The sequence below is a fragment of the Rhinolophus hipposideros genome (assembly GCF_964194185.1).
Source record: "Rhinolophus hipposideros genome assembly, chromosome: 17".
NCBI classification, from domain to species: Eukaryota; Metazoa; Chordata; class Mammalia; order Chiroptera; family Rhinolophidae; genus Rhinolophus; species Rhinolophus hipposideros.
In genome coordinates, this window is record NC_138063.1 from 33,992,188 (window position 1) to 34,012,925 (window position 20,738).

The 20,738-nt window shown below is 41.1% G+C and overlaps 1 protein-coding gene across 1 annotated transcript; it reads right to left on the reverse strand.

Moving 5' to 3' along the window:
* Window positions 1–13,128: 13,128 nt before the first annotated feature.
* On the reverse strand, window positions 13,129–19,571 carry TTR (transthyretin). The gene is made up of 4 exons (XM_081078671.1): window positions 19,372–19,571; window positions 18,348–18,472; window positions 16,421–16,556; window positions 13,129–13,382 (listed from the first exon to the last, which is right to left on the reverse strand). The coding sequence occupies exons 1-4, from the start codon at window positions 19,438–19,440 to the stop codon at window positions 13,275–13,277; spliced, it is 438 nt and encodes a 145-aa protein (XP_080934797.1). The 5' UTR covers window positions 19,441–19,571; the 3' UTR covers window positions 13,129–13,274.
* Between the last annotated feature and the right edge of the window lie 1,167 nt (window positions 19,572–20,738).

Consider the following 20,738-nt stretch of genomic DNA (forward strand, 5'->3'; position numbering starts at 1 on the left):
ATTAAAGGTGAAAAAGAAACCCTAAACAACATACATTGATTCTAAGTCTGCAGTCTGAAAGGTTTTTGCTCTGTATAAGGAAATAAAAGCTATCCAAAGACTCAATAATATACACTGGAGGAAATAATTGTGTAAATTTTTAATCTTTTTATTGATATTCAGTATTATTTTATATTAATTTCAGGTGTACAGCATCGTGGTTAGACATTTATATAATTTAAGAAGTGATTCCCCTGTCTAGTACCCACCCAGTACCATACATAGTTATTACCATATTATTGACTGTATTCCCTGTGCTTTGCTTTACATCGCTGTGACTATTTTGTAACTACCAATTTGTATTTTATTCCCTTCACCTTTTTCACACAACCACCCCAAACCCCCCTCCCATCTGGCAGCCATCAAAATGTTTTCTGTCTATGGGTTTGTTTGTTTTGTTTGTTAATTTTATTCTCTAGATTCCACATAAGCAAAATCACATTGCATCTGTCTTTCACTGTCTGACAAATGCCACTCAGCACAACACCTTCCAGGTCCATCCATGCTGCCACAGATGACAAGAACCCCTTCCCTTCCCTGGCCCAGCAATATTCCACCATATATATGTACCACCTCCTCTTTATCCGTTCTTCCATCAAAGGACACCCAGGCTGCCTCCACATCTTGTTCCCTGTAAACAACGCTGCAGTGAACATATGGATGCGCACATCCCCCCCGAGGTAGCGTTTTGGGTTTCTTCAGCTAAATACCCTGAAATGGGATTACTGGGCTCTTCACTGTCTCTTCTTATAGGCTTTGTTTTAAAGTCTGTTTTGTCTGGTATAAGTAGTGCTACCCCAGCTTTTTTTTTTTTTTTTCATTTTCATTTTCATGAAGTTTACTTTCAGTCTGTGTGTGTCTTTCAATCTGAAGTGAGTCTCTTGCAGGCAGCATTTTTTTTCTTATCCGTTCAGTCCTCCTATGTCTTTTCATTGGAGCATTCAATCCATTTACATTTAAAGTAATTTTAATGCATAGCTATTGCCATTTTATTCATGATTTTGATTTTGATTTTTTTCTGTCTTAAAGAAGTCCCTCTAACATTCCTGGTAATACTGGTCTGGTGGTGATGAACTCCTTTAGCTTTTTCTTGACTGGGAAGCTCTTTATCTGTCCTAAATAAAAGCCTTGATGGGTAGAGTAATCTTAGTTGTAGGACCTTGCTTTTCCTCGTATTGAATATTTCCTGCCAATTCCTTCTGGCCTACAAAGTTTCTGTTGAGAAATCAGCTGACAGTTTTTTGGGAGCTCCCTTATAGGTTACTAGCTGCCTTTCTCTTGCTGCTTTTAAAATTCTCTCTTTGTCTTTAACCTTTGCCATTTTAATTATATGTGTCTTGGTGTGGGCCTGTTTGGGTTCATCCTGTTTGAAACTCTCTGCACTTCCTGGATTGCATGTCTATTTCCTTCACTGTAAAGTTTTCAGTCATTATTTCTTCAAATAGGTTCTCAATCTCTTGCTTTCTCTATTTTCCTTCTGGTTCTCCATGATATGAATGTTGTTACACTTGATGTTGTGCAGTTTTATGGGACAGAGGTCTCTTAAACTATCCGTATTTATTTATTTATTTATTTATTTGTTTGTTTGTTTATTCTGTTTTCTTTTCTCAATTCTGGGTGTTTTCTGCTACCTTGTCTTCCAAATTGCTGATTCGGTCCTCTGCTTCATCTAGTCTGCTGGTGATTCCTTCTAATGTAGTCTTCGTTTCAGTTATTATATTCTTCATATCTGACTGGTTCTTTTTTATGGTTTTTAGGTCCTTTTTCTGTGCTTGCTATCTCCTTGTTGAAGTTCTCACTAATTTCCTTGAGCATCCTTATAACCATGGTTTTGAACTCTGTCTCCAGTATGTTGTTTGCCTCCATTTCATTTAGTTCTTTGTCTAGATTTTCCTCCTGTTCTTTCATTTGGGATGCATTTCTTGGTTTTCTTATTTTGGCTTCCTCTCTATTTATTTCTATGTATTAGGTAGATCTTCTATGCCTCCCAGTTTTGGCCAAGTGTCTTTACGTATTAAGTGTCTGGTAGAGCCCAGTGACACAGTCTCCCTGGTCACCTGAGCTGCATTGTCCACGAGTGTCCCTTGTGTGGGTGTGTGTGCCCTCCCTCCTGTTAGAGTTGAGCCTTGATTGCTTTTGGTACATAAGTGGGTGGGATTGACTCTTAGACTGACTGGCTGTGGGGTTTGGCTATGTCCACAGCTTATGGGCTGCTGTGCTGAAGGCTTACCCCACTGAATGGGATTTGCCCCAGCAGGCTCTGGTGCCTGTTGAGACCACCATTTGTGTGTGTCACTTGTGGGGCTAATTGGGCAGTGCTCTGCTGTGGTGTGAAGTCAACCTCAAAGTGTATTGGTTCTGGGGCCTCTTGGGAGGGACTGTGGTGCAGGCTGGGGGCTACTTCGTAGGAGCTACAAAGTGATCCACAGTTTGCTGCCTGTGCTGGACCAGGTGGTGTGTGGGAGAGGCTACACTACAAACTGAGGACAGCTGCCACCAGTACTGGGTCTGGGGTATCTCCTGACACTCCGAGGCTTTCTGCTGCTTGCTAGCTTACTTAAGGTTCAGCTACTGATGATGTCTCCTGTGGTATGTGAGTTGGGTGAGGCACAGTCTCGAGGACTCACTAGAGTGAGAAGAGTTGTGGTCACCAGGTTAATATAAATTCTGGTTTGGTGCGAGTGTTGAGCCTGGAGCCACTCAGCAAAAGTCTCAGAGCACACCAAAGCCTGTTGCCACCTGACTGGGGCCTACCAGACTCCAGTAGTTTTCCAAGAAGGAGTGCTGTCAGAGAAAGTGCTTCCAGTGGTGCACCAGTTGGGTGGGGTGGGTTCCCAGTGAGTCAGCATGGCCAAGCAGCAGAGCTCACCAGACCAATCAGATTCAAATTTGATTGGAGGGGGCAAGTTTAACACAGGAAAATGACATCCACCTTCTGGCTGCACGAAGGTAGGCCCCTCACCAGGAAAATGCTGACGGTCCTCCAGTTCTCCCCATGAAGCCACACACCTCGGTCTACTCCCATGTCTCCACGGCCCCCTGAGTCACTGTCCCTCTACTGGAGCCCAAGGTGAGTGCTTGTGAGCTGGTCTGTATCTGGGCCATTTAAGAGGATGTCTGGGTTTCCCGCAGCCTCAATCAGACCAGAATGATTAGAATCCCCACTGTTTTTCACAGCCAGATATTTTGGGGGCTCCTCTTCCTGGCATGAGTACTGCGGGCTGGGGTGCCTAGTGTGGAGGTCTGGGGTCCCTCGCTTCTCTGGGGGGAATCTGCTGTGGCTGAAATATCTCTCCTGATTCTCAACTGTTGCAGGAAGGTTTGGGGACAGTTCAACATCTCCGTCCCTCCTCCAGCCTCAACATGGCTTCTTTATATTTTTAGTTATTGGACTTCTGTTCAGCTAGACTTCTGATGGTTCTCCAGGTTGATTGTTCTATAACTTAATTGTAATGTGTTCATGGAAAGACACAGGAACAGTGTTTATTTACTCCATCTTGGATCTATACTCATATATTTCTTGAGTAATTTTTAAATAACAATTTTTAGTACCTACTTATCTAAAAATTTATTTTAAAAGTCATTTTCCACCTGACACTAATAATACTAAAATATTAAAAATAAATAAGTAAAATACAAAAAAAAAAGTCATTTCCTGGGAGTAAATGTAGTTTTTCACTCTAGACCTAGAAACTGAAGAATTATAATTATCAATCCCATTGGGAGAACAAGTTGAATAAAAATCATGAAACAACAGAACTTTAGATCAGTTAGGGAACTTTAAAATCATGTAATTCATTTTCTTTCCTTTCCATTTATTTTCTTAGATATCAATTAAAACAAAAAGAATATTGATCAGATCAGATCAGATCGTTACCCTTCTTTACCATCACTGGCTTCCCCTTTACCCATAGTTTCTTTAACTTCTTAGCATAACCCTTCACTCTTCTGTCCTATATGAAATATCCTAGTCATGCACTAGACAAGATTGCTTGCCTTTCTCTGAATATTTAATGTGTCCTCAAATCTTTATCTCTCTGTAATTCAGTCTCCTCTCCAGGAATAGCTTTTTCCTACTCATTTGACTGCTGCCTCCTGCTTAGCTTCTAAGGGCAAGGTCAGCTGTCCCTTCCTCTGTGAGGCCTCTAGGCCCCCCAGGAATCAGAACAAGTTTTTTTTTTATTATGCTACCATAGCATTTTAAATATTTTTATGGCAATGATTTCTTTCCTTCTTTTTCTTCTTTCTTTTTCCCCTTCCTCTCTGCCTCCCTTCCTCCCTTCCTTCTTTCCTTTCCTTCCTTTCTTCTCTCTCCCTCTCTCTTTCCCTCTCCCTCTCGCATGCCTGTCTCCCATGCTAAGAACATTTCCTTAAAAACAGAGTCTTTGTATTAATTTATCCTTATAGCCCCAGCACCTGGTACAGAGTAGATGTTTGTTAAATGTTTGTTGAGTAAATCAATACATGTATGCTGATTAAATAATGACCCCCCCCTCCCCAAGATGCCCATGTGCCTATTCCCAGAACTTGTGCAAGGAACTTGGCAGATGTGATTAAAGATCCTGAGATGGAAAAATTATCCTGGATTATTTGAATGACCCAATGTAATGCTGCATTCTTTGAGAGGCACTACATTTTTCTCTCACCATTAAAGAGAAGTCTTGAGTTTCCCTGTGATTGGGCCATTTTAGGTCCCCTGAGCACCCTGAAAGTAAACATCCTGGCAAAGATGATATTTTGCTGATTGATTTAGACCAATGGGCTCTTCACTCACCAACTTCGGGAGCTCAGGGTGAGAGTATTTCCATTGCTACTCAATGGAAGAGGAATGAATAGAAAGGATGCTGGCAATGCAGCTAAACTATACATTAGCGTATTCATAGATTTTACTGTGTGTTTGCCTCTCAAAACCCCAGGCAGGAAAGGCCTTGACTGCTGACAAGGCCCCACCTTCCCATGTGGGACCCGCATCCCCCATATAGTGCCCCGAACTCCCAGCAGCACCTAGTCCCAAGCAGGGCTCCAATGCCTGCTGCTTTTCTATGGAAAAGCTTGGGATAGCAGAGAGTCTCTGCCTTTCAAGACGCCAAAGCAAAACCCATTCAGTAGGCTTTAGTTATTATTTTGAATGAAGGGACCCTTTTGTTTTTTTGGTCCTGGCCCTAGGCAGAAGGACATTTTAAATAGACTGTTTCTATTTTTAAACATACTCAGTGACAAATTCTTGAAAGTAATCCAAGGGTGCAGAAGCTGGCACTCACTATTTGAACTGGGTTACTCCCTGGAGCTGGTAGTCTTTTAGTGTTTCCCAAAAAAGGGACTCACTTCTTGCACAGTGTTAGGTCACGGTGCCATTTCTTACATATCTGTATGAGGGGGAAACACCACACTGGTAAAACCAAAGGGGCCTACAAGGACTCAGATGAGTCCTAGTTACCTACCGGGAGCCAAGCCTTCCATTCTTCCCTTCAGCAAATATGTAGTGAGCACTGATGGTGTGCTAGGCACTGTCTATTCCAATATATTTTCCAAGTACACATACCCGGGGAAAGTTGTCAAGAGACTTCGTTCAGCTCAGCACGAGTCTTCATCTAGGAAGCTGCCTGGGGCTCTCATACCAGCCTCAGCATTCTCTCCCTAAGCCCACATTGCATTTCCACATCAGGCCTTAGACCCAGTTTCACAACCTTCAGCCTCCTGGAGAGTGAGATTAGTGGCAGCAACAGCAGGTGGGTGACTGCTGAACCAGAGGGAAGCTCTACATTTCAGATGTTTATTTAAGCAGGCTGCGTGTAACCCCTCTCTTCTTGCTAGCTGACAGTGGTTCCGGAACAGACCTTCAGCGTTTGCATTGATTGCCAAAGATGAATTACCACATGCCTTGGCTTTAAATGAACTGGGGCAGTTCTAACCCACAGAGAATGGGGAGCTAGGAAAATGGAATTGATTCTGAGCTTATTTCCATTTTGAAAGGAAGTAAGGAGTAATGGTGCTATGGGAGGGGTGTGTTCTATAAACTGTGAAGTAAAAGGAAGGAATGGGCTGTAAAACTGACAGTTTGGGTGAAAAATAAAAATTCCTAGGAGATGCTGCCTCTGTGGACAGAATACAGTTTAAGGCATACATGCCCTCAATTTCATTGTTTGACAGGTGCTATCCAAATGTTTCAGGAGGTAGTTTAGTATTAATGAGCTTTGTTTTCTGCCTGTATATGTACGCACAATGCCAACTTCCAAGGTATGAGATGGAAAACTGATTTGACTAATTAAAGCTCAGCACAGCTGAGATTGAACTCACCATCTCTGACTGCAGATCTGCTCTCCTGCCCATATTCCTGAGCTCAGTTACTGGCTCATCTGTTCAATCTGTTAGCCAGGATGGATGCCTGAGACTTCATGGCCTCCTCTAATTGTCTCCTTTACCACAGCAAAGCTATCACCACTATCTGCTGATATCTATTCTTAATACCTCTACAGACATTGAGGTAGCAGCTCCCGGTATCTGGGCACTGGCTTCAGTGTTATACAAGCCTGTCTGGGCCATGTTATTCCCTTGGACACGGCAATTTTGCAGACATCAAATACATCAAATACAAACAAGGTTTGTATTGCTCCGAGACCATGACAAAAACAAAGTCACTGTGAAACCCACAAAATACCAAATCTTGCCTCTCACTGAAAGGAGTAACTGCTTCTGCTTTACCAGTTATGGTTTATCTCTGCTCTGGCTGGCCCTCCTTGCGGATAAACCATTGAGACACTCACTTGCTCATAGATTTGACCCCACTTTCTGATAGAATCCAACCTAGAGTGAAGTCCCACTTCCTTAGACTCTTCCCCAAATCACCCAACCAAAGTCCAAATCCCACAATAGATTCTTTATAATAGCCTGTTAGTGAGAGTGTTGTGTGTTCTTTCTGGCTAGAATGAGTCATACATCCAACCTGTTCAACTACACAGATGTGTTCCTGGTGGATTTTAGCTGGAAACATCATTCTCGTCTCCATTTCTGGTTGAATCTTGTTCTTTATCATCGCCAGCCTATAATGGTACAACAACAACCCCCTGTGTGTTTTTCCAGGTGCTAGCGTCCTCCCTCTCTGATGCCTCTTTCTAATGGCGGTGAGATGGCCTCATGAGCTGTCCACTGTCCATCCGGCTGGCCTCCCTGCTCTGGCCACACCATGATTATTTCCATGTCTCATCTTCCCACCATGGAAATTTATATGACCCCATTCATTCATTATCTCTTCTCTTATACTTTCCCTCTTGTCCTCTGGCAGCATCGGTCCCTAAGCACTGATGGAGGGAGAAGAGACGAAGGCTAAAGAGATATAAACATATTCAGAGGTATGTACAAAGTGAGCATTCCATTCCTTTTCAGTGTTCATATCTGAAACCATGAGGAAAACGGGTAACCATGTGATGTGATAAAGATGTTAACTAATCTTATTGTGGTAATCTTTTCACAATATATATGTAATCAAATCATCATGTTTCATACCTTAAACTTACATGTTATGTTTCAATTATATCTCAATAAATCTGGGGGGAAATGTAACCATGTCTAAAAACACCTTCATGGCAACTTTTAGTATTTTGATGTTTGACTAAAAACTGGATATCATGGCCTAGCCAAGTTGACACATAAAATCAACCATTACAGTCCCCCTCCCCAAATTTACCCACCATAGGGTGAAATCTTTATCCACAGCATTCTTCCTTAGGTCTTTGGGAAACTGATAAAACGTGATGAAGATCCCTCTAGCTTTAGTGAAGTAAGAGACACCGGTGTTTCTGACTCGTGCGAAAGGTCATGAATTGAGTTAATTAACATATTTATCTCTTGCGCAAAGCAAGTAAGGCTGACTGCAGACCACCACGTTTGATATGTGAGAAGCACATATCTACATTTGTGATTTACTGGCAGGGTTTCCTTATTAACATTCATTGTTATTTCAAGGCTTCGGATGAGCAGATCCTCACTGTCTAAATTAATTGGGAACCCTTGGGCTACTGTGGCAAATGCGTTTTTCTGCCTTTCAGGGCTTTCCAAAGCTGTCTGCATAGCTTTGAGCAAATTACGTAACATTCTGCATCTCAGCTCTCTTATTGCCAAAAAGCCTCCAAAACCCAGCATTCAGTGATTCTATTCTATTCTAACCTGAACCTAACTTACCCATCCAACTTTTTCCCCAGGATTTTTTCAACTGTCTGCTTCTTATAACCTAGTCCCCACCCTCCTCTTTGCAATTATCACACTGACTTCCACCAAGGTATCTCAGCTGATATGGTTTTCTACAACTTAGATAACTATTCCTCTATCGGTCACACCTACTTTTCAGATACAACTTGTAATATCTTTAATATACATAGAACTTTTATAAATCAATATCAATAAAATGGACCTGCTTTATAATATGGCCAAACGATGTGAACATGCCATTCACAACAATAGGTTGAAATGGCCAGTAGACATAAGATAATATGTTCAGCATCACTAAATTAAAAAAAAGAAGAATATTAAATGTAAATTTGTTTTACATTTAAGTAAAGTACATTACATTTAAGAAAGTTACAATGAGTACAAACCAGGATAAAATTTGGAAGTGTCTCATAGGAGGCTATATTCATTTCCCAGTTTTCCAGGGCTGCAATAACAAAGTTCCACAAATTGCGGGGCCTAAAATAACAGATTTATTGTCTCACAAGTCTGGAAATTAGAAGCCCGAAATCAAGGTGTCAGCAGGGCCATACTCCCTCTGAAGGCTTTAGTGGACAATTCTTCTGTTGATGGCTGTCAATTCTTGATGTTCTCAGCTTGTAGCTGCACTACTCTATTCTCTGTCTCAGTCATCACATGACATTCTCACATTTTCCCTGTGTGACTGTCTGAATTTTCCTCGTATAAGGACACCAGTTAGATTGGTTTAGAGCCCACCCTAATAACCTCATCTTTACTAATTACATCTACAAAGACGATTTCTAAACAATATCACACTCACAGGTACTGGGTGTTAGGACTTTAACATATCTTTTTTTTTTTTTTTTAACCAGAATATCACATAAGTTTATTTCAGATGTAACAGTAATGTTAAAATCAACAAGTTTAATCATTAACTGCACCAAGTAAACTTAGCTATTTAAGTATTTTTAAAGTTATTCCCTCCAAAAAACTGAGGGAGCTTTTCTTTTCCACCCCACATACCACGGTTTCCCAATAGTTCTGTTTTTGGAGGACTTTCAATTGATGAGCAAACTGCTTTGGGGATACTTCAGAACTTCTTTCCCCAAATGAAAATTAATCTGGACAAATTACATACTGCATAGATTTTTCTGCAGATTCTTTTCTTTAGAACCTAAATGTAATTACCATAAAGTATAACTTTTACCTATTTGCTCCACAGTAAAAACTATCTGTCCTGAAAAATATGATGGATATATCCTGTGATCTTCCAGTTAATAGAACTGTTTTACCTCAATGATAATTTTTTACATAATATTTCAAAATAACCAACTCAACAAGGGACGTTATTTCAGTCTTTACTAACTCATAGGCAGATGAACTAGTGCCCAGCTTCCACCTTTTCTAAATCCTCAAGTGGATGGAATTATTTAATACAAGTTTGATGTAGGACAATTAACCCTTTACGAACATTTATAATTTAGGTTAGTCATTGACTAGTATGGGAAAAGAAACACTATAATGATAGGGAGCCTACACACTCAATTCAAATTTTAATATTTTTTCCTCCTTAAATAACATGTGCTTAATTGTCATGAGGCAGCTATTCGGTTTTCAATAACCACATTTAGGGATACATTCATAGGACTGATCATATAGTCCAGGCGAAATGGTTATAAAAATAGAGGCAGTGTCATCTCTGAAAACACATTTATATATCAAAATCTATTTTGATATCTGGAAGTTTACAAAAAGGCTGAATTCTTCAAACTAATTATGCCTTCTGTAACTCAAGCACTCCTCTCTTGGCAAGAGCAAGCTGAAGCTTATCCATGAAGGTACGGGTGCTTAATACTGAACTTTTCTTCTAATCTTGATTTAGGCTGAAGAAACAACATATCTTTTTAAGAGACAGAATTCAACCCATAACAGTGGCTATGAAAGGAAAGTATGAAAGGAAAGCTTCTGCCAAGATACTAACACGTAACAACAAAGAACAAAGGAGAAAAGGATCATTTCAGTGGAAGCAGCATGCACAGAGGACTATTAGGGCCCAGACAACACATTCCAATTTATGCCAAGATGCTAAATAGGTTCTAGAGGTAGATGAAATTTAGAAAGGAAGGAGAAAGAGGTGGCTGGTTAAAGACGGAGTTAGAAAGGAAGGAGAAGGCTGAGCATTAAACTAGAAGTTAAACTGAATTGATTTCAATGGACAGGATTAAGTTTGCTGATAGCAAGATGAAGTGGGGGCAGGAAAATTCAATTCAGGTACATGTATACATGAAAGACTCATATTTTCATACCGCTTGGGTAATAGAAATCCATAGCTATTTAACAGAAGCTAAATGAAAATGTAGCATTATATAAACAGGCAGGTCAGAGACCAATACAATCATTGTATGTATTAGATTGAATCTTATGAAATTGATAATATTTGACCATTTAATTTATTAAAATGGCAACTTGATATGCATTAACCCAATATACATGGAAGAGAAACTTGCTAACCTCATTAAACAGACTCAGAGACATTGCTTCTACCACATACATTTATGGGAAAGTTCAGTACATGTTAAAGAGTCCAACCCTCCATTCCACTCTTTTCAAATGTCTTACTCTCTTTACACAGCTAGCTAGAGAGTGGCAAGATTTTAGATTTGAATTCGGAGGAAAATGGAAAGATTGATGATGTCGTTTAGTCCTAAACCTTGGGTCTAACTCAGGTTTCCCTGGAGAATCCTGGATGAAGATTATGCACAGCAAGTAATTACCCTGTCTCAACCACATGGGGAATGACCGATGAGAAGGTTTCCATCAATGGATACATATTGTCTATAAGATACATTCACACTCTAACAGGTAGCTTATAAAGCCACCTTCACTCCAACCTCTTTCCCACCACTCCCAATCCCACTGATGATTATTGACCAACAGAGATTAGTGCTTTTTTCCAGAATGTAGGGTTGTTCTGAAAAATGATTCCCTGCAATTCACATTGCTCCATTAATCTAAAATGGGGCCATGCCACTATTTCTGGCCAGTGAAAGATCAGTAGGAATCATGTGTGACACTTGAGCACAGAGGGAACAAATACCATACTTTCTCTCTGTCGTGCTGGGGACCCTGCTCGCTGTGCCATTTGTCGTGCAGGGCTGCCTGTGGGGTCTCTGCTCCCGCTCCCCACATAAGAACGCAGGATATGGCTAGGCCAAAAAGGAACACCCACAGAGCCATGGATAGGGGTGTCATATCACTATCATCTCACTGGCGGCTGGAGCCACACGACCAGCAGACTGCTGTCCTCTTCTCTGCCTGGCAACCCACCGACTGACCAACCAACGCAACCGCGGCAGTTATATTAGTGGCCAATGGCTCACTGGTTACAGCTGACGGCCAACTAGCCACAGTTGACGGCCATCTACTACCCGAGCCAGCACCTTTCCACGTGAGGCCAAGAGCCTGGAAACTGCTCTCTGGGACTCTGTCCCTACACTCTCTTCCCTCAGTTTACTAAATAGATGTCCCTTGAAGCCACAAAGTAAATCAAACTGGGGCCTGAGTCATCTTTTGGAGGATAGCCATCCTGAGAGTCACCAGATGAAGAAGCTCTTCACTGGACTTGGAGTGAGAAATAAATTTTGATTTTGTTGAGCCACAGATATATGGGGTTGTTACAGCAGCACAACCTCGCCCACCTTAATTCCTCCTCCATTTCAACATTCTGAATTCCCATCTGTTCCCTCAACTTATCAAGTTGTTTCACTTGGCCTGGCCTTGCAATCTCTGCTCTCTCTACCTAGAACACCTCGCTTTTCAACCTGGTGAACTGCCAAGATTCAGATTAAGTGACTGTGGGGACAGAGCCAGGAGAGCAGTTTCTAGGCTCTCGGCCTCACGTGGAAAGGTGCTGACTCAGTTATTAGATGGCCATCAGCTGTAATCAGATGGCCATCCTCTGTGGCTGGTTGGCCATCAGCTGTTACAGGTTAGCCATTAGCCACTAATATAACTGCTGTGGCTACGTTGGCAAGGGTGTTGGTTTGTTGGCAGAGAAGTGGACGGCAGATGAGGGTCGTGTGGCTCCCGCTTCCAGTATCTCCAACCCAGTCACCAGTGAGAATATAATGATATGAACCCCTATCCATGGCTCTTTTGGTGTTCCTTTTTGGCCTCACCATATCCTGTGTCCACCCGCCGAGAGTGGGAGTGGGACCAGACACCCTGCATGACAGTGACATTTATTCAGAGTCCTTCTCTGACTTTTCCAAGCTACTCCTTCTTTCGTACCCTCACTGTGCCTTGTGCCAAAGCCTATGTCAAATCCCATTGACATAGTTATCTTCTCAAAAGAATGTGAGCTCTTTAAATGCAGGCACTCAATCTTATTCTTTATATTCAGAGCACCTAAAATAGTGCTTGGCATATAGTCACCTCTTGAAACATGAATATTGCATTAGTCTAAGTGAATTGAGGGTGTGCGGGTTCTCTGATTACATCCCTTTGTCAGCTGACTGAGGGGGTGGGGTCAGTTGCTCTGAATGGGATCAGAGAGCTTGAGTTGCTGCAGGTCAGTCCTGGTGGAGCTGTGCTGCTCGTGAAATCAATAAAGCCCTTACAGAGCATGCAGGAGTAAAGAAGTAGGCCCTTAGAATTTGTCTGTTGCTACTCGCTGAAGGTTAAAGGACAAGAAAACTTGCATTTTCAGGATGTGTGTTTTTAATGGCTGCAGACCATGCTGCATATGTGCTTAGCTTGAAAGACAGTGGAAGTATAGATATCCCTCAGAGTTCAGCCAGAGATATTTTTAAGTTCCTGTGCTTCTCTGTAAAATTTGGATTTTCTTTTCCTTTTGGAGTGGACAATAAGGGAATAAAACAAAGCAAGTTCAAACGACATGGGAAGTGCTTTTAATAAGAATGTTTTATTGTCTCTGCCTTAGTTTCTAACATAGTTTATAAAGTGAAAACACTGCTTTAATACAAATGGAATACTGTTGGTTACATGCAATCCTGTTTCTCCTCCTTTAAACTGACCAAAGGAGGGGTCCCTCATTCTTTGGGGGTGCTGACAAGGGCTGTGGTGGAGTAAGAGTAGGGGCTGAGCAGAGCAGCAATGGTGTACTTGCGTTGGCCGGAGTCATTTGCTGTGAACACCACCTACAAGAGAACACAGATGGGATCCATTTCTAACAGAACCCAACAACGTGAGTCATGGACCGAGAAACCACTGGAAGTCTCCTGCTACAGCAATTCTTTTTATTTTATTACTTCATTTTTTGGAGCAGTTAGAACAAAAGGCAAAAATCCAAATATGCCTGCCAGCTAACCACTGGAGTTTTGTGCAGTCCTTAAAACAAAAGTTCTTCTCTACTTCCTGTATGACCAAGTCTCTCTCCTTTTTTTTTTTTTAATGCAAATTCACACTGAACGTCAGGGTGACTGAGGGAAATCACAGAAAGCCTAAATGGTCTTGTCCACTTTCTTGGTTTTAGGAAAAAGAGAGGAGGATGTAGAAACTGGCATTCAATGACCTGCCGTCTTGAGAATGGTGACTGCCCATCCCACCGCAGATTTAGCGACATAGAATGTTAGAGCTGGAAGGGAACATTCTTGACATTTTACAGGTAAGCAAACCAGAATTCTGAATTATCATGTTTGGTCCAAGTTCACACAGTGACCGGGCTAAACCTGGAAGTTAAGGCTCCTGGTTCCAAACTCAGATATTTTTCTCCAATTATTCCTTTGCATTTTCTACCATGAACATTATATCTTTATGTATAGAACAAGCAATGAAATAGGGAGTAAAAGCCCTGAAGGGTTCTGTTTACAACAGAGTGTGGAAGGTCATGCTGGAATTCTGAAATACACACACATGTGTTAGAGCTCACTTACATTTTCTAATTGGGCAAATTGTCAATCAAAATGTTGTTCCAGTTAGTCACGTACTTCAGGTAAATTTAATAGAGTTTCTGAGACTCAGGTGCTGGGATCGTTAGGTGCTTAGACTGAGGCAAACGGGGAAAATTTTGGTTCAGGAAAGAGAGTGAAGAGGTGTTTACCTTTACTTATTTTAGGTTTAGGATTTGGGTTGAGCTTGGAACACACCCTAGATAAGTACATTTTGTTCCAAATATGGAAAAAGAAAACCTTGATTACTTGGGGACAGGAGAGGAAAAAAATCTGACTGAAACATTCCAAAAAGAAAAACAGCATCAGGGCAAGTGGAGGTGAGAAACACTTAAGAATCTCTCTGAAGGAGAAAGGGAATGTTTAAAGGCCAAGTTTCTGAAATCAAATCAGAAAAACATCTCTTAGAGTGACATTGGCCTCAATCCCCATTTGATTCTTCCTAAAAAGTGTAAATGGCATAACCTTTGCTCAAAAATCCATGAAATGAAGAGGACTAAGAGCTCCAAAGGAAATTCCTAACTTTCTCTGTAAGGCTAGTATGGCACCTGGGTCATTGGTCAAGGAGGGAGTGAGTAGTGCTGAAGGATAGCAGCATTCTGGGAGGCTCTCAGCAGAAGAAGGTGGCAGGAAAGGAACTCATAGCTGAACCCACCATGCACTCACCAGCCACTGAAGAGCCTCCGTAGGGCTCATGCTTGCTCTCTCATTCTGCAGAGTCATTCAGACTCCAACCTGGGCTTGTGGTCCTGCCTAATATTTTCCAAGGACAGAAATGTTTTTTCACTTCTGAATCTCTAGCATCTAGCAGAGTGCTCAAGGTTTTTATTTTTTAAAATGTTTGTTGAATGAATATTAAACGAGTGAACAGCAGACAAGGAAGCTGACGTCTACTGAGTAGGAGCAACATGTCATGGGGAGTTTAGCAGTGAATGTCTTCAGATGGTCTCATCAGGCTGAGACCCAGGGCAGACAGTGGTCGTAGGGAAGCTGATCTGGTGCTCTAGGGTAGGCCCTGAGACTGTCTAGGGGCACGGGTCTTGTGGTAGGTGCCATCTAAACCCTGCACCCGACCGTGATCCCGCTCTGTGTCTTGCTGACTGGCTAAGAAGTAGCCAGAGACATGCTTCTTGGTAGATAAAGGTACCTTGGTAACTTGTGGGCCCCAGAAGTCAAATAAGGCCCTCCAGTTTCCATGGCAACATTGTCTACCAAAGGAAATATTTTATGTCAACTGAAAGCCTCATCCATGACTAAGCCAGAGACAATGGCTACTTTTCATGCTGAGCTATTTTTGATGCAATTGGTTTATCTTTAGCTCTGAACAACAGGTCTGGATTCTATTTCCATGACAGCCATCTGTTTTAAATGACTTAAGGAATTACAGACAAGGAGGAGGCCGAGAGATTGGGCCATGCATATCTCTGAGGTTCTTAGTACCTCATAAGTAGAGCAGCAGAGTGTACACCAAGAGTTACAAATGTAGCATTATTATTACTATTATTATTATTATTAGCTTGGTTTCTTATGCAGCTTGTCCAGGCACTCCTAAGGCTAAATTCAGTTTAGGTTCTGTTGATAAATAGGACTGCTCCTCCCCTTACTGGCACTGTGACCTTTGACAAGTTATTTAACTTCTGTGAGCCTAACTTTCTTCATCTGCACAATGGGGATAAAAATAGGACTAACTCCAATGGGTACTTTGTGAAGATCCAATAGGTTAAATACAGACAACACAGCAGTGTCTGGCATGTGATAGATGCTGGATAAATGTTATCCATTGTGTTGCCGTTATTATTGCACATTTGCTGTCTCTATATGCATTGCCTCAAATCACTTATCCAAACCTCTGGGTTCCAGATGTGTTTTGGAATGAATCATTTTTCAGATTTTAGAAAAGTAAAATAATACATCTATTATTTGTTGCGCAACACCTGAGTGGGGTCTGGAGGGCTGCCTAATAATCTAACATATTAATATTTCTTCAGCAAACAAATAGTCATATTCAGTGGAGTGAATGAAGACTTTAAAGAGCATCATGTAAGTTCAGGTCATGTTACTAAATGAGTTTTCACCAAACCTGGAAAGAGAGCTTGCTTTTCAGAATTTTGTGGATTTCTGATTGCAGAAATGGGAATGGGAACCTGTGCTAGTTCAATGACATTTCATGGTATGCATTTGCATTTCTATCATATGCAAAGTGCAAACTGTGCATTTCCTGGGATTAAAAACAACAACAACAACAACAAAATAAAAATAAAATACAACTCAAATGTCTACATACTTACCTCTGCATATTCATGGAAGGGGGAAATGCCAAGCGCCGTCCAGTAGGATTTGGTGTCTAATACTACTTTGTATACCCCTTCTACAAATTTATCAGTAGTTGTGAGCCCGTGCAGCTCTCCAAATTCACTGGTTTTCCTAAAAGGTGCAAAGGTCCAGTTTAAGTTAGGCATTAAGGGAATAAATACCATGGCAATAAATACCATCACACACACACACACACACACACACGAGCAGTTTGTGCATGTGAATATATGTATTTTCCCAGCCAGGTCAGGATAGGGAAAATTCTATTAAATGTCTAAAATTAACTGACAGGAAATTTGTCAGAAATGTTTCAAAAAGCTCATTGTGGATTTTTTTTCTTTTATGAGAACAAGTAGAGGCATAACGTTTCACTTCAAAAAGAGTCATTGCAATTCAGGGTTGGTGTTTGGGTGAAGCTTCCTAACAACCCCTGGAAGTGGCCCTACGCCACTCTGACTGCAGTTTCCCATTCTACAAGGGATCACTCCTCCCTCGTGGTATGAGGATATCTTTCAGAAGTGGGTATCATTTGTACACACAGTGGAAACCCCAAACTACAAAGAGAAACCCGTATCTGACTCATCGTTCGTTTATATATTTAATGTCTTTGGTAACTCTTTATCAATAACAAGTAGCTGGGCAACTCCTTTTTAAGTTTTTAAACTAGGCAACTTCTATTTCTGTATAAGTACCAGCTTAGGAGCTATTGTTTGAAATTGCTCTCCATCAGACTGAAAAAAACTAAGACAGATAAAAACAGAAGTTGTCTTTATTGACTCTATCACCCTTCCACCTTTCTTCTTTTCCAGGAAAAAAAATATTTAACTTTTTTTTTCGTCTTGTCATAAGGAAAATGATTCGCATGGGCGATTGAATATTTTTGGTGTCCATTGTATCTCTCATTTAGAATATTCTCGTAACTGCTTTCCACACTGTGCTTGACATTTTTATAAACAAATGATTTAAGAGATAAAAACTCAATTGGAACCACACCAAATAAAATGGGCTCCCCAATGATGCATGAATAATCATAACGTGGTTCTTGGGATTCAATTAAAACCCACAGGAACTCTCCTCCCAGGATACAGAAACTCTTAGCAGTATTGCTTGCAGGTGAGGATTCCTTACTTTGCATTAGTTGGTTTAGGGTCACTAATATGCATTTTCTTTGAAATTCTTGCCAGTGGAGGTGGAAAACCTCCCTGAAAATTGTAAAGCGATTGATGAAGGTGAGAAGTCATTTTTGTGTCTGATGGGTGCTTGAGAGATTGGTCAGCGGCAGTTTTGCATTCTGTATCTTTCTCTCCTGTGAACTTTCGTATTAAGCTCAACAGCCCCCAGTCTTACAGGGCAGATGCTCCACAAGTGTTTGCTAGACAAAAGCCCTCGATTCTGGATGATCCACATAAACTACAGACAGATGGCTTGTCAATGCTGCCCGTCAATTTCTTTCCTTCAATTAATAAATTAACCCAAGTTGTATATCTTCCCTAGAAGACAAGGACTGAGCTTGAGTTTTATACCAGGACACCAGGGAATCTGTGAAACTCCTGAAATTACATGTGCAAGTGTGTGTGTGTGTTTCTGGGCATGGAGTCCATAGGTTTCATCACCTTCTTAAAGTGCTCTGTGACCCAAAAATGTGGTGAACCATTGCTGGAGTACAGGAGGTGCCAGGTCCTTTTTTCCCCCACCATCTGCCCTAAATGCTGTTCAGGTTCTTCACCAGCTAAGCAAAGCAGGAGGAGAACATCCTTCTCAGGGTCCATTTGACCTCTGCCTACATTTTCAATCTACTTATAGATTCTTAAGTAAATGGATGTGAGCCTCTTTCTCCAACAGGTGGCTGGAGAATGGGAAGATATAATGAAGTCTCACATGTGGGGTTGTCAGGCAGCTTACCCAGAGGCAAATGGCTCCCAGGTTTCATCAGCAGCCTTCTTGAATACTTTCACAGTCACATCAACAGCAGGACTGCCTCGGACAGCATCTAGGACTTTGACCATCAGAGGACACTTGGATTCACCCTGGGCATAGAGAAAACAAGTGAAAAGTGAACAAAACTGGTCAGAGTCAAAGGATCTGTTCTCCATGGTGCTAGAAATCTGGAACAAGGCAGGAAGTACATGCTAATCCCATTTCCAGCAACAAAAAGTGTTGACAGTTAATGAGCTTCCCTTACTCAGTATGACACAGACATGATTGTTTCCAAAGCAAGAATGGTTTCTGCCTCCAGATACACTGCAGTCGACTAGAGGAGTGTATAATGAATTTCAGAGAAGAAAATAGGCCCTCTAAGAGTAGTTGCTTTGTTAAGCCTCACCATTTGAGAGGAATTACGAAAAAGATGTAATGTGCCATAGAACCAAGTAGTTTTTCCTTAGAGCATTTTAGTCAGTTGTTGCTGTAGTACTTCCCTCTTACTAGTTGTTGTAAAATCATGTCAAACTACTTCATGACCAATTTTATAGTATTAGTTAATTCTTCTAGGGGATTTAAGAATTAAATACCTGACTAAAATGTTGTCTTCCAAGCCTTTCAAAGATTAATCAATAAACACATTTTGATTAGTTAAAGGTAAATAAACTTTATAAGAGAATGTATTTCTGAAAATCCAATCTTAATAGCTTCATGAATATCCTGTATTTATTTGTATCATCAATCTGAGGAAACTGAGACACCAGGCATTGCAACCCCAATGAACCAGAGCAATAGAGAAGAGCACCCACAGTCCAAGCTCCAGTTCAGGGAGCTCTGCAGAACCTCATTCTTTTCAAAGTTTGAATCAATGATGTTTGAAAATAGATACTGGGTACCCTTGCCCTTGGAACAAAAGCTGGTTGGCAAATCTGGAGGAAGTCACTTGTCCTTCTTCTAGTGTACACAGGAAATGTATGAAAGAGACTTCACAGAGTTGAGCACTCACCACAGGGCCAGCCTCAGACACAAATACCAGTCCAGCCAGGCAGAGGAGGAGCAGGCGCTGAGAAGCCATCTTGCCAAGAACCAGTGGGCTTCTGTGATGGTCGCAATAAGCTTGGGGCTTTTATATTCACTTCTCCTCAGCCAGACTGCGGATCCCTGCCAACCTGACTCCAAACCTGCTGATTCTGATTATTGACTTAGTCAACAAAGGGAGAATAAGTAACCCACACAAATATGAACCTTGCCTAGAGAGATTAAAGTGTTGGAACCTAAGTGCTATGAAATATTCTTAACAGGTCATTTGACTGGCTTGATGACCAAAAAATGAAACAATTGAAACAGAACAAAAATAGTCTTCTCCTTCCTTGCCTGAATACAGCAACGTTCTTGGGATTTTATTTTTTCTCCTTTACCTATGTCTATGCATGATTTCCATGTTCTGTGCATTTTTTCTTTCATTTTAGGTGATAGATGCAAGTTATAATAACTTGTTTCACATTGAATGATACTTGGCTGCACATGCTCAAATATAGTGCATTAGAAGACATATTTAGAAGACTTGATGTCCCCGAGTCAGCAAAGAAAAACGCTTGGCAGTATTTACGTTTTTAAAAGTCTATGTTTTAGCCAAACTAAGTTATTTGGAAGCTTTGTTAGCCAGAAATTTCTCCAAAATTTGGTGTTCTTCCCAGCCAATGTTCATGTCAACCCAAAGAATTATGATATATTTCTAACAGGCACTGATGACCCTGAAATACAGAGAACCAAATATTCTTGACTGCTTCTCTTGTACTGGATGTGTAGAAATAAGGCTACCCAGCTGGCTTTTGTTAGAGTTAAAGTTTCTGGAAGGAAGTCTGTGAGAATAGAAGCAACAGGTGGCAACTGGTTCTCTTCTTCTAGGCTGACTTAAAAGTCCAAGAATTATAATCATTTGATGATTCGTTGATCAAGTACCAACTCTTGTGTGTTTGTGTGTGTACATATGTGGCTTTCTTCATGGATTAAGACAGCTTTTGTCCTCTTAGAGACAAATATGTGGAAGACATATAGACAGAAATTTTGGACAAATGCATGTCAAGGATGAGTCTAGTTTGGAGTACTAAGAGTTGGAAGAACATTCCTATAGCCGACAGAGCCAGGTTGGAATAAACTCAACAAAAGATTGCGAAGGGAAGAGCTTTCAGGGAGTGACAGAAGGGTCAGGAAGGCATTCAGGGATTTGGACATGTGTAGAAGACTTGGGGAGAGTGGGTTGACTACAAGAAAGCAATGAGGAGCAAATCCAGTTCAGCACATAGCTAGGACTGGACTCTTACAGTTTTAGAGTCTGAAGTAGCACTGGAAAGAGTTTTGAATTTGGAGTTA